Genomic DNA, 14,372 nt, shown 5'->3' with positions numbered 1-14,372 from the left:
AAGGATTCCTATGGATCCTAAGGCTCATCTGTTTGATGAAAAATCAGAGTATGTGGACAATAGCCGTTATCGCTCCTTAGTTGGCAAGCTATTATATGTGACTCTAACCAGACCCGACATATCTTTAGCCGTGAGCAAGATAAGTCAATTTATGGACAAACCTATAAAGGCTCACTGGGAGGCTGCAATGATGATTCTCAAATATCTAAAGTTATCTCCTAGTAAAGGACTATGGTTTAGACAAAATCCTTCTCTAGATGTTACTCAGATGCAGATTATGCAGGGTAGGTTGTTGATAGAAAGTCGACAACTGGATTCTGTGTGTTTGTTGGAGGAAATCTGGTTACTTGGAGAAGTAAGAAACAAACTGTTGTTGCCAGGTCGAGCGCTGAGTTAGAGTATCAGGCTATGGCTCAGACAGTTGCTGAGATGGTGTGGGTTAAATCTGTGTTGACTGATCTCCAAGTGAAAGTCTCATTACCTATGGAGATGATAAGTGATAATAGAGCTGCTACTTATATTGCTAATAACTCAGTGTTTCATGAAAGGACAAAGCATATTGAGGTGGATTGTCACTATGTACGTGACCTGGTACAAACTGGGTACATTTGTACCAAGCACATGCCTTCAGAGAACCAAATTGCAAATGTCTTCACTAAACCCCTAGCTAGTTCAAATTTTTCAAATGTTGTGACAAGCTGAACATTATTGATATATATGCTCCAGCTTGAGGGGGAGTGTTGAGAAGCAGTCGACACTTCTATGCAATTAAGGGTAGTTTGGTAACTATTTAATAGGTCGGGTCTATGGTATTTACTTATTGTTCTTAAGGGTATTATTGTACATACTTTGTTGTTGGCTAATCTCTCTATTTAAGTGAGATTAGTCCTAATGAGTGATAGACGATTTTTATTCTCTCTCTCTCTCTCTCTCTCTCTCTCTCTCTCTCTCTCTCTCTCTCTCTCTTTTGTTTTGCTTGAAAACCCTAGCCGCCGACTACAACAGTATTCAAATGTGAACCTGTTTGATATAGTGAATATAGTAAAACATATAGATTTTTGGATATTGCTAAATGCATCTTTCATAGAACATAAAAATGCATTTGATTCTCTTCTTGATGGTAGTCGTACTGTAGTTGATGAACATCTTCTTAATGACATGATTGAATATTCTAATGATTGTGATGCTGAACCTATCGCATAAATCCAAATAAGTAATAGACCCATAATATAAATCAGCATGAATGTTGTGCTTAGAATTTGGCATTATTTTGATTGTCTTGATTTAATTATTTTAATAAACACAATGAGATCGTAGCATATCTTGTTGAATATGCTTTGTGGATGGTCCATGATATTGGTCAAGTGTCCACCCTTAGTTGATGGGCTTGAAATGGGTGTGAAAGATAATAGATCCACAGATCTAATGGATTTGTACTACAGTCAAATCCCATATGACCCATGGTTTTTGTTTAAGCTATCTAATCATACATCATGTTTGAACTTGGCAATAATATCGCAAGTCGTTTTTGGTGATTGACCCATAAAACTCAAATGGATTTGGATATAAGTTTTTCTTTCAGATATGTTACACTCGTTTGTAATTGTTATGTGTGTGTACATGTGCATGCACCTTAGTTGACAACATTTGTGCCATCAACATAACATATTGACTGCAGAAAATAACACACGCATGAACACTATATTTATATATATGTAATATGTGTTAATGTGTGTTTTTGTGAAAGGTTGAATTCATATTTTGTGTTTATGTTAATTGTTGTTTATGCTTACTCTTATTAATTTAGCGAATTTACATGTTCCTTTTTTTTAGATTCTTAACATTTTTTAAAACAACGATGGAAAGGGCTTCTTCTGCAAGTGCTAGCGGCTCCACTCCAAGCTCGACATTTCCAAATTTGGAAGATATGCAAAACTTCAAGCGATATATTACAGGTAAACAAGACCTAAATTCTGTGACGAGACTTAAATGTGAAATAACTTATAAAGGAGGCATATACAGAATAAAGCATATAATTGGGATTAGAAAAAACATGAAGGCCTGTGATAAAACAACTGCAAAAATCAAACAAGTACTTTCTAAGTACATGGAGGAATCGAAGAAGAAGAAAGATGAAAAAAATAAGAGAGAGTCAGTTAATGTATATGAAATAAGTGAAAGTTTGTTCTCAGCTTCCGATTCGCAGATGGAGGGGCAGCCTAGTAATACATTCGGCTTGAGACCATGACAAGCAAAAGAGCCTACGAATTTGTACTTCCAAAGTGATCTAGCATAGAAAGGAAGGCAAGCAAACAAACAAACCACGTTAGAGAATCACTTCAAAAAGGAAGAAAAGAAAACAGTATGCGAGAGTACATTAGTAGGTGGTTTTATGATAGTGGAATACCTTTTAATACGGCAAAGTTACCTTTATTTTACAGTATAGTTAAAGTTATAGGCCAATTTGGACCAGAGATGAAGCCTTCATCATATCACGAGTTGCGAGAACCACTTTTGAATAAAGAAATAAAGAAAATAAAGGAGTTCTTAGACCAATACAAAGTGAATTGGTCCAAATATGGATGCAGCATAATGTCTGATAGACTGAACTGATACAAAAGGGTGTACAATCATTAATTTTTTGGTTAATTGTCCTTTGGGAACAATGTTTTTGAAATTGGTTGATGCATCAAATGAAGTAAAATATGCAAATTTGCTTTTTGCATTGTTGAATGATATTGTTGAAGAAGTTGTGGAGGAGAATGTGGTTAAAGTTATTACTGATAATGCCTTCAACTACGTCAAAGCGGGTAAGTTGTGAATGGATAATAGAAGACATTTATTTTGGACTGCTTGTGTTGCACATTGTATAGATATGATGTTAGAAGATATACGAGAATTGAAAGAGTTGAAGAAAATTTTTAGAAAAGCAAGGCAATTGGTAGTATTCATGTACAAGCATACTCAAGTGTTGAGTATGATGAGAGCACACACACAAAGGGACTTCCATAAGTCTGCACTGACGAGATTTGCTACTAGATTTTTTACTCTAGAAATCATATATATAATTGCAAAAAAGGCCTAAGGTCCATGTTTATTAGAGATAATTGGGCAAAAAGTAGTTTCTCAAAAATGTCAGTTGGTAAAAGATGTGAGAGCATGATTTTGAGTTCAAAATTTTGAAAGAGAGTGAGTCATGCTTTAAAAACAATGGCCCCTTTGATTGACGTGCTTTGATTGGTTGATGGAAATGAAAAGTCTGTTATGGGTTACATCTATGAGAAAATGGACTGTGCAAAGGAACAGATCAAGGTATAAGTTAATTTTATTGTATTCTACTAATTGTAAATTTTGTTTTTAAATTTTAACTTAGCTTTTATAATGATTATTTTCAATTATTTTACTTAATAGGTAAATTTGTGCGATAATGGAGAAAAATATGGCCTTCTTTGAAAAATAATCGATAAAAGATGGAGCAATCAATTGCACAAACCTTTGCATGCAACAGACTTATATATAAAATCTAACTATATATTATGAGTATGAAAATATCGAGTCCAATGAGGAGATAAAGAATGACTTATATGATTGCATCAATCGTCTTGTTCGAAGCGAGTGGCCTTTGGGGATGGACTTAGCAAAGAAGAAGAGAAAAGTGCAAACGCTAGGTAAGATGATTAAATTTCATATAACTCTCCTTACATTATTTTTATAACTTATATATTTTATTTACATCTAATTTGATTTTTTTAGTGGATTGGTGGACTTCTTTTACCATTGGTTGTCCCCAGCTCTAGACCTTTGTTGTTCGAGTCTTAGGGCTCATATGCAGTGCATCCAATTGCAAACGTAACTGGAGTACTTTTGAAGTGGTAAAATATTATTTACTACTAATTAGTAATTACTAAATAATATTTATCAGTTTGTATATATTTTAACTTTATATATATTTTTTTGCAGATTCATACAAATAAAAGAAACTGACTTTTGCACAATAAGTTAAATGATTTGGTTTTTGTGCAATAAAATCGAAGATTAAAGCAAAGGTATGAGAAGCGAATGAACAAAGGAGATCTCGACACCATCGTCTTAAGAGAAGTCGATGATAACGATTTATAACCAAGTGAAGATGAAGCAGTCCTCGAAGATGACATGTCACTTACATGGGATCTTGTTGATAAGGCATCCAGAGCATCAAGGCATAGGGTGGGGGCAAGAACGCGTACTGCTAAAGACCTAAGATATGTCTGACAAAGAAAAAAAGGTAGTGAGCGTAGAAGAAGAAAAGGAAGAAGTTAGCTCTGTAGATGAAATTGAAGAAGAGCAATATATCGTTGAAGATGATTCAAATGATGATGATGGACTTTCAAGTTCATTGACTAAGGATTAAATTCAAGTTGTTATTGTAAACTTATTATAAACTTATTGGGGTTATTTTACTATTTTAGACTTGAATATACTTAAAGTCAGTTATGTTATGTGTGTGTAGATTTGTTGAATATCTGTATGCCTATATTTTTATTTGGTGATTAATTGATTATGTTTTAATTTTGTATAGGTTATTAGTTGCATGGTTTGTTTATTTAATTGTTCTTTGTTTCATTCTTTAACATGGTTATCAGTTACATTATTTTACATCTTTGTAGTGATTAGATTTATTAATTCATGTTCTAAGAGGTAGGGTGGAGGTCTTGGAAAATGCCTCTGAAAGGATCCTGCATTGAAATATTGTACACCAGTTGTCTTGGAGATGTCTCTCAAAGGAATAGTGAAATATAACTTTTGTGATTTTATAATGCATGGAGGATTGTATAGGTTTAAATGTCATATTGTGGGGCATATCTCCACTGTGAAATTATGTACACATAGCATTCCTTCTTATATTCATGTTGAGCTTCTTACTAGTCTTAGAGAAGATGATGAGAGAAAGGCACAAGTACATGCAACATTTGTAAGACAAAAATTGCCAGAGGTGGTCATTGATTCAGAAGATGAAGATGACCCGCAATCATCATCTCAAGCCACTAAACGATGCAATAAATGAAGGAAATCGTTGAAATGAAGTACATGTGTTTCTGAACTCTATGTTTAGTTAAATGTATTGTGTTGTTAAATGTTAAATGTTTTGTGTTGGACAATGTATTGAGCAGGTTATTTAATATAATTGTCTTATAGTGTTCAACGACATATTTTATTTTGTTTATTGCTTATTATTGATTGATTTTATATTGTATACATGTTATTAATTTTAGTAGTTTGTTTACATATTTCTATGTTTTTTTTTTGTTTTTTTTTTGTTTTTTTTTTTGTTTTTGTTTTTTTTTGTTTTTTTGGGTACCACCTAGGCCTTGCCTAGGCTTTTTAGGAGCTCGCAGCCTAGGCTCCGCCTAGCGCCTATGACAACCAAGATTAAGCCAATTAAGTTATTGTTCAAGGAGAGATCTCACATGCTTAGATTCATTGGGAAACCAATTAATGAATGATAGGTATTGAGCACATTTAAGTGAACTCATTCCTGATGTATGCTCATGAGTTGTAACAAATGTGAGGGTTGAGTTAATAGTTCTTAAATGAATTTGTAAAGTGTGTGTTACAGAACACCTATACAAACTCACCTATGCGAGCGTAGAAGTGTAAGCCACTTATGAGAATTGAAAACCTATGTGATTGAAAATTTGGTTAACAATATAAGGAGATAAGTTCAAGGTAAGTCCACTTAGCACCTTGGTTAATTTAGGTTTTCTTTCACTAAGTGGGGGTTCAAGTCCGGCAGACATTCTCACTAATACATAAGTTTTTTATGCAAGCCTAACATATTTTGAAACTAGTGGGGGGTTGTCGAAAAAAGTTTCAAAATATTACTTATTTTATAAAGTTTTGGTGTTTTATTGCTTCCCACTAAAAATGCTTTGAAAAAGTTGTCTCATATCTAAGAGGGTGAGATATTTCTGGTGGTTTAAATAGTCCTTGTTCGTTGTCCTATACTTTGAAAACCCTTAGGTCATAAGGTGGCTTGCAGACGTTGTTGCACTTCGCACAAAAATGAATGCGCGTTCGCGTGTGCGTGTATGCGCAAGGGCGCTTGAGGCACAATGTAGCATTTTGATGGCTCACTTTGCATGCTCGCAGCGGTGCGAGGCGCCCAAGTCCGCTTTGACCACACCTTAACATTTGACCAAGTTGTCTTTGACTTTCCGTGTTCTTGATTGGTTTGGTTGTTTAAAAGACTTTAAAAAGGCATTTATATGGTGTTTAACTGTTTATGGGGCGTTGTGACTATTGTGCAATTTTAGAGGTCCTTGACCATTGGTCAAAGGTGGGTGACCGTTCCGGGTCATTTTTGTCTAATTTTCAAATTGTTGGATTTATGGCCTTTAATTTCATTTATCACAAAAAACGTGATGGTATTCCAAAAGTCTATAAATCTCTTCATTTTCGTCTTTTGGTTCATCAAATTTTCTGATTCTCAAGTTTTCATTCTTTCTATTCTTTTGCTTTTGTTTTGGCTTGTTAAGTTCACGTGTGGGAGAGGTCATCTGATCTTGTGAAGTTGTGACGCTCTCGAAGTCCAAGCCTAGTTGTATCATGGGAACCCTTTTCGCATCTTCAAAAATTCTGAAGTGGGATGACTGAAGTTCTAAAGATAACGATCTTAAGAACGTGCCTCTAGGCTTGGGATCTCATTTTTTCGAAATCCTGTTTTTGGCCACCGTTTGTACCAACAGTTCCATCAGTAATAAATGATGGAGATCAAACCATGAATCTAGATAATGAATGACTCTTAACTTCAAACAAGATTGTGATATGTGGTCTTCCTCCATAACATGCCAAACTCTCGTTAGTCTACTTGGCCAAAACCAATGTGGAAGATTATGGATAAAACAGTAAAAAATGGATTATTTTGCAAATTTTCAACAAAAGTTTCAATAAGGAAAGCATGGAGCATATTGTGAATGTGGTGTTTTAATGTTTATCAAAAGGGTTCTTTAGTCTTCCTTTTTTTTTCTTCTTTATATTTGATATGGCAGTTCAGGTGTTTTACCTTGTGTTCTTTAGATGCTTGTATATGTTCTTGAGTTGAAGCTGTCTTTTCTTCAAGCAAGTCAATGGGACTCCCAAGCTGCTCAAGTCATCACATGATATCAAAACCAAGATTTATAGGGGAGACTGTTCAACCCAAACAACATGTAAATCCTTTGTATTTGTGTACAAAAGAAACTTGACCTTGAAATTTGTTAGATCTGACTGACTTGAGCACCACTAATGGTATGGTCGGCTTGACACAAGAGGGGTCATTTTGAGGATGTTGTTTTGGGTAGTTGAGCCCTTTCTAGTATTTTGCTGGTACTCATTGAGTTAAGCTGAAATAGGTTATCGGGAATGGATGTGGATTTTATGGATTTCTTGTTTGGCTTATGCACTTTTTCTTCATTTGCAGTCTTTCATGGACTTCTCTCATGTTTTCATTCTCTTAGGGACATGCAGACCTGTAAACCCATAACAAAAAGAAATGGAACAAGATCAACTGCCACATATTTTCCCCATGGACCCTATATTTACACCCAAAAAAAATCACAGATCTACTTTATGCCCACATAGATATTATCTAAAAATAAAAAAAGGCGAACACAAAAACTTTGAGGGATAAGAAAGGAGAAGTGGAGCACACATCAAAGGAGAAGCGAGCTAATAGTCACTAAGAAAATAGAAAATAATGAAAAAAGACAGATAAACCTCATTTGAGGTAACCATGAGCCATATAAGTGGGAGGTTCTCCAAATTACCTTCATTGACATTGCAATTGGAGATACGCCTGAGAACTTTCTTTGCACCATCTGGATCCATGCGACTAGTTAACCATCTGTACACAACCCCCTTGCAATCATCAATTGCAGTTGAATGCTCAGGAAAATTTGGGCCATTCATGGGACTTGAAAGAGAAGAACCCATCAAGGCAATTTTCCTTGCAGCCTCAGATACAGCACTCTGACAGACCTGGCTGCAACACTCCTTTACTGCATCAACTTCCACACATGCAGTCAAAAGTTTAGATAAATCAACAGTGCTCTCAAACCCATTTACATCTTTAACAGGACAAGAACCTCCGGTAAGATTGGAAAGTTGTATGGAACATATTTGTTGAAGATTTTCATTTGCACCCTGGCTTGTCAGGATCTTCTGAACATCTGACAGGCAGTAATTCGCTTGATTCATGTCCAAAGCAAGCAAACCAGATGCTTTACTAGATTGCCCAATAAGAACTGTAAGAGTGGCTTGCAACTGAGGACAACATATAACATTGGCAAGAAAAGGGGCAAACAATCCCCAACAATCAACTGCAGTCATCCCTACCATACTTTCTGCAGCAGAAAAATTCAAGGTGCATATTCCTGAAAAAAGAAGAAAAGAAAGTGGCACTGCAAGAAACTCCAGCTTTCAAAGTATTTTCACCAAACAAGAAGCACCATGCACATGCTTCACCTGACAATATTGGCAGGCTGCTGTTTCCAAATGGTGCCAACGGAGAGGGTGCCAGAAGGGGCATAAAAGTATCAGGAACACTGTTTGGTGTAGAAACTGGAGCAACAGAACCATGCTTTTCCAACTTATTAACAGCCCTTAACTGATATGAAGCAGATTTGTGTCTTAAAGGAAGGCTGTGGTTATGAATATCGTAAACAATGTATGATGTTTTGCTCTGGCAATCATATAAACCTGGAAATTGGAATAATCAGATAAGCTTTGTCTTGACAAACAGGTTTCTTCAACAAAATTGATGCAAAAAACTAGTCTAATAACTATTGTTGCAGAAATCATAAAGTAAGCTTAAAGCAGAAATTTCAGCAATTTTAGCCTACAAGTTATCCCAGCCCACAGGCAGAAAAAGGATAGCTGGCTCTAAAACAAGAAACAATTTGAATGATACTCCACAACTTACATTTTGTGAGATAGGTGCATGAAAAAGGAGATTGAACATTTTCTTTTGGAGAAATTCTTATAGCTAGGAACATTATGAAGCCTTCTACAATTGAAAATATGTGCTTAGGTATATCTCATTGGCTAACTCTTCCTATTGATTTTAATTATGTTTCTTCATAAATTATTTAATTAAAGGAGAAACCCTAAGAAGAGATGAAAGAACACCACCAATAACCTCCAGCACAAAATACCAAAGTACACAAAAGGTTCACTATGGAAATGACAGATTGAACAGAAAAAAAACATTTCACCCCTGTTAAACCTCAAGAAGTGCATGCTCAGGCTAGGTTTTCGAACCTGGGTCCAAAACATGAGTCCAACATGTTTGGGAAACAATGATAGCCAATGAAGTTGAACTTGGCAGCTGGGCTTACTCTTCAAGGATAGCCTTTCCAATCTGGAAAAACGTTTTTGGCCCTCCAAGCAGTGTCTTAGAGCTATGCTTGCAAAAAGTTTCTACTGGAAGTCACATACCACCCGGAGAAGCTCCTCCTCTCTTGAAGCACCTGCCATTTACCAATAAATGCTTATTTTTCATCTTTGCTTGATCCCACTAATGCTCTCAATAAACAAATCACATTATCCATTTTCTACAGCCATGTAAATCTTCCTATTTGCATTTATTGCATTGTCTGCCTGATTCTCCATTCAAAATCCTTACAGCTTGGTAATAGGAACCTGCTGAGTTTTATTTACCAGACCAGCCTCATCTCGCATAGAACTAGCCTATGAGATGATTTAATCTCCCAAAGTTAATTAGATTTCTCTTGCTTGTGCTACATTTTCATTCTCCGTCTTTCAACTTTGTGTAGTGCATGATGTGGCCTAAGGCCATCAATCACGCAGCCAAGCATGCTTGAACACACAAACGAGTGAACTCATTACCATTTTTTGAATATGAGAAAAATGATAAGTTGCAGGATATGTGCTTCCATTCAATGATCGCAGGAATATGACAGGGCATCATTCTAGAAAGCACACAACCTGCATCCGACCACGTGGGCTTCCACTCAGAAAAAGGTCCAAGTTCCTTGAAATTTCTTTAAAAATGTGATTCATCATGTTCAGTTTTTCCTCATGATATCTACAGCACTAGGCTCAAATTTGTCAACAGCAGCATAGAATATCCAATGACTCTTCTTGCATCCACAAAGGGGGAGAAAGCACAACCAACTTGTTTGAACCGCTCTCAGATTCTTATGTTCCTCAATCAAGGTTTTGCAGTCCCAAAAGAAAACCACACGGATAATGCAAAGCCAAATCACTACGTTGAAATCCAACAATTCTTGAGCTACAAACTTTCTGTAGCAGACCACGTGGACTTCCACTCAGAAAAAGTTCCAAGTTCCTTGAAGTTTCTTTAAAAATGTGATTCATCATGCCCATTTTCATCTCATGAGATGTACGGTACTAAGCTCAAATTTGTCAACAGCATCATAGAATATCCAATGACTCTTCTCGCATCCACAAAGGGGGAAAAAGCACAACCAACTTGTTTGAACCGCTCTCAGATTCTTATGTTCCTCAATCAAGGTTTTGCAGTCCCAAAAGAAAACCACACGGATAATGCAAAGCCAAATCACTACGTTGAAATCCAACAATTCTTGAGCTACGAACTTTCTGTTTCTGCTACAGAAGAATGAACTTATATACATACATACATATATATGTGTGTGTATGTATGTATGTATGTATGTATGTATGTTGCACCATGTGATCAAACGTACACATACAAGCTTCTGGTTGAGTCTAATGGCTTCCATAAATATTATAGTTGAATGGGCTGCCGCTGTAAGGGTTGCATATACAGGATATGTACCAGAACGTTAGTTTCCCCACCTTTTTGTGCAGTTTCGAAACCTGTAACCATCACGTTGTAAAAAAGGAAAGAATAGACTTGAAGTAGCCTGGTAACTACAACTTAATTTATGCAATGATCACCTGATCGTGATCTGAATGCGCATTTTTATCTCAATATTTCAGGGCACAAACACCTATTCCACACTTGAACTGTATCAAGAACACGTTATTTTCGTACTCAGTCCCACCAACGTTCGTGCACTATATACAATACTACAAGTAGCACAATAGCATTCACTTTGCATTACCTTCACTATGGTATAGCATGTTTGAACAGATCAATATATTACTTTTCTCCAAAAGTTTTTCTCTACCCATAATCCATCAACTACAATTAAAGAATCTACCATTTGCCAAATTTATACTCCATTAAAGAAAAGAAAAAAGATAATCAGACAAAAGGAAATGAGAATGAAAGGGAAACCTGCCAAAACTAAGTTGCAAACCTCACTAACCCACACAAACACAAATTCTAAACCTTAAAGCACCTTAAAGAAAAGAATCAGTCCCATTTCACAGAATTCCACTATTAGAAACTGCAACAGCAACCTTATCTCACAAATTTCACAATGCAACAAAAATCAACACAAACATTCCTGAATAAGGAAAATAAGCAACCCCTACCAAAGACAACAGCCACTCAAAACCCAGAACCACCAGTTTACTACACTTAAACAGCAACCACTTGAACTGAAACCACCACAACCAACCACCAAAATTTATTTTCTGAGGTACCCATTACCGAAAAAGAAAAAGGACAGAAAAAAGCAGAAAAGACTCACAGTTGAACAGGATCAGTGCCTGCAGGAGCTTGAGTTTGAGAGAGAGCCTTTCTCTCATTTTCTCCTTTGTTCCCAGTAAGGGTTGCAGCTGCAGACATGCCAAGCTCCCTTTGTTAGCCCTCAGAGAGAGGGGGAGAATCCAAGAACCATTGTGGTGGTGGGGACATGAGCAGTAACAATAGCTGGGCTCCTTATTTTGCGCTTCTCTCTCTCTCTCTCTCTCTCGTGCGCCATGTGCACCACCACCAACTAGCAAGCGCGCAAGCAGCTGCTCGCACGCGCCAATGCACTGAATAAAGGAGGGAATCATCCTGGATTGAGAAAAACGGTTCTGCTGAAAACGAGACGATTCGTTCAGAGTGAATAACGACTCGAGTTGGTTAGGGAAGGGGTGTTTAGAGGGAGCGTTATTTACTTGGGTGAGTTCGTTGTATTTGACAGTTTGAGTTTCGACCTTAGATTTGAGATACACTTATCTTTAGCGCACTTTCTTATGTGCGATAAGTTGTACCTGATAGCAAACATATCCAGAAGATCCAGATCCAAATGATGATCAAGATCAGGATGACCCAATGGTCACAATGGGAGTCCTCCAAGGAAGAGTTCAAGATGGCAGGCATTGTCAATATAGAGTTCAAGAGTCCAAGATCAAGAAGAAACCATATGAGGGAGGACTTCATGTTACTTCAAACAGGTGACAAATAAGGATGTAAAAAAATAGAGATCTCAAGCCTAGAGGCATGTTCTTAAGATCGCTATCTTTAGAACTTCAATCGCCCCACTCCGGGAAATCCGAAGATGCGAAAAGAGATTTGTTATGACTGAGTTCCTAGGATACAACTAAGCTTGAACCTCAAGAAAGTCACTCTTTCGCAAGAACAGATGACCTCTCACACACTTGAACTCTGCAAGCCAAAAAGGGAAGAAAGAAAGGAGAAAACTGGAGAGTCAGAAATTCCGATACCTCAAAAGATAAAAAATGAAGAGATTTATAGACTTCTAGTAAGGCCAAAACGTTTTGCGATAAATGAGATTAATGGTCATAAATCTGATGATTTGAATTTTGGATGAAAAGGTCCCTGAACGGTCACCCACCTTTGACTGTTGATTAAAGACCTTCAAAACCGTCCAACAACCACAGTGCACCATAAACTCAATATAAATGCAATTAAAACCTTTCAAATGGCCAGACATCTCAAAATTGAAAGTCAAAATGGACATTTGCACCTCGCACCGCTGCGAGTGTGCGAAGTGCACCATCAAAATGCCACATTGCGCCTCAAGCGCCCTTGCGCACACACACACGCATGCGCGTGCACGCGTGAGCGCGAATAGCACGTCCATTGTTGCACGATGCGCAGCAACGTTCGCAAGCCACCTAAAGACTCAAGGCTTACCAAAGTAAATAATGATAACAAACCCTCTATTTAAACTACTTGAAAAACTTTTCTCTCTTAGATATGAGACTAAACATTTTCAAAGCACTTTTGGTGGGAAACAAAATCACCACGATTTTATATTTTAAAACTTTTCTAACACTTCATCCATAGAGAAGAAAAGGGTGTGACGCCAACCGTGGAAACCCAATGGGTCTCATCCATTCTTAAATCTCAGGTTGGGACTCATGTTTAGGAGTTAGTAACCATGTTGATGTAAAACTTCTAAACACTATCTTGTAAATTCTATATATAGTGAAAGGCTCCACCCAAAGAGTTCAGTGAGTAGAGTTGCCTCTTCACGGATATAGGTGCTAGCCACACCAAACCACGTTAAATCATCTTATGTTATTCTTGTTTTCATTTATGGTATCAGAGCATATTGACTTAGGTTTGAGAGATTCACAATCTTCCATGGCTTCTTCTTCTTCTTCTTTGAGAGTGCTGCCAAATTTTCCTACCCATATAACTTGAATGTAGCAAATTTCATTACAATTAAGCTAAAACTACTTCATTTTTTTTTCTATAAAGAACTCAACTTCCTCGGTTGATAGAGAGCAAGACATGAGTGATCTCATCAATAGAGAAACCCCTACTCTAGCTCTTACCATAAGTGGTCCCAACGGTGCACAGCCAAATCCTGAGTTCGTGACATGGCAAAAATTAGATCAACTGTTGCGGGGTTGGATCACCTGCACCATGTCTGATGAGGTGCTCAGGCTGGTCATTGGCCTTCAAACGCCTTGGAGGTCCGAGACACTTTGGTGAAGGTGTTTTCTCATGTATCTAAAGAATGTGAGTTCCTTCTCACTCAAAAACTTCAGTCATATCATAAGCGAAATCAATATGTAGTTGAGTATGTTTAAGGGTTCAAGGAATCAAGAAGATTTGTGATGAATTTGTTTCCATAGGAAAACCTATTGAGAATCATACCATAATCTTCTGGTTGCTTAATGGCTTAGGATCAGATTATGATGTCTTTGCCACTATGATGTTGAAACAACCCACACCCTCGTAGTGAGGTTGTGGGACTCCTATAAGAACCAAAGACAATGTGGTCCAACCACACTAAAGATGGTGTCAACCAAAGCACTATTTAACTTTAGGGGGCATGGCTTTACACAAGCTAGTCAAGTAGGATGTCGGTCCAATCAAAATAAAGATGGACCAAAACCTAAAAATCAAGGTCCCAATCAGGCTGGAAAAAGCACCAGACAAGGAAAAGAAAAAAGAGTCATATGTCAAATGTATAACAAACTCAATCACAATGCTCTTAACTGTTGGCACAGGTTTAATCGCATACCAGACAGAGGAC

The 14,372-nt window shown here is 37.0% G+C and overlaps 1 protein-coding gene across 1 annotated transcript in view; it reads right to left on the bottom strand.

The window, feature by feature from the left end:
• Nucleotides 1-11,728, bottom strand: part of LOC149834619 (putative GPI-anchored protein At1g61900) — a 47,205-nt gene extending 35,477 nt beyond the window's left edge. Inside the window, exons 1-3 of the mRNA XM_090010215.1 lie at nucleotides 11,622-11,728; nucleotides 8,482-8,715; nucleotides 7,785-8,390 (exon numbers count right to left, since the gene is read on the bottom strand). Coding sequence (XP_089866341.1) covers nucleotides 7,785-8,390; nucleotides 8,482-8,715; nucleotides 11,622-11,679 — 898 coding nt within the window. The 5' untranslated portion in view covers nucleotides 11,680-11,728. The remainder of the gene's footprint in view (nucleotides 1-7,784; nucleotides 8,391-8,481; nucleotides 8,716-11,621) is intronic.
• Between the last annotated feature and the right edge of the window lie 2,644 nt (nucleotides 11,729-14,372).

Source organism: Nuphar pumila, chromosome 6 (assembly GCF_984573655.1).
Source record: "Nuphar pumila chromosome 6, dmNupPumi1.hap1.1, whole genome shotgun sequence".
NCBI lineage: Eukaryota > Viridiplantae > Streptophyta > Magnoliopsida > Nymphaeales > Nymphaeaceae > Nuphar > Nuphar pumila.
This window is presented reverse-complemented; position numbering and strand designations above follow the sequence as displayed.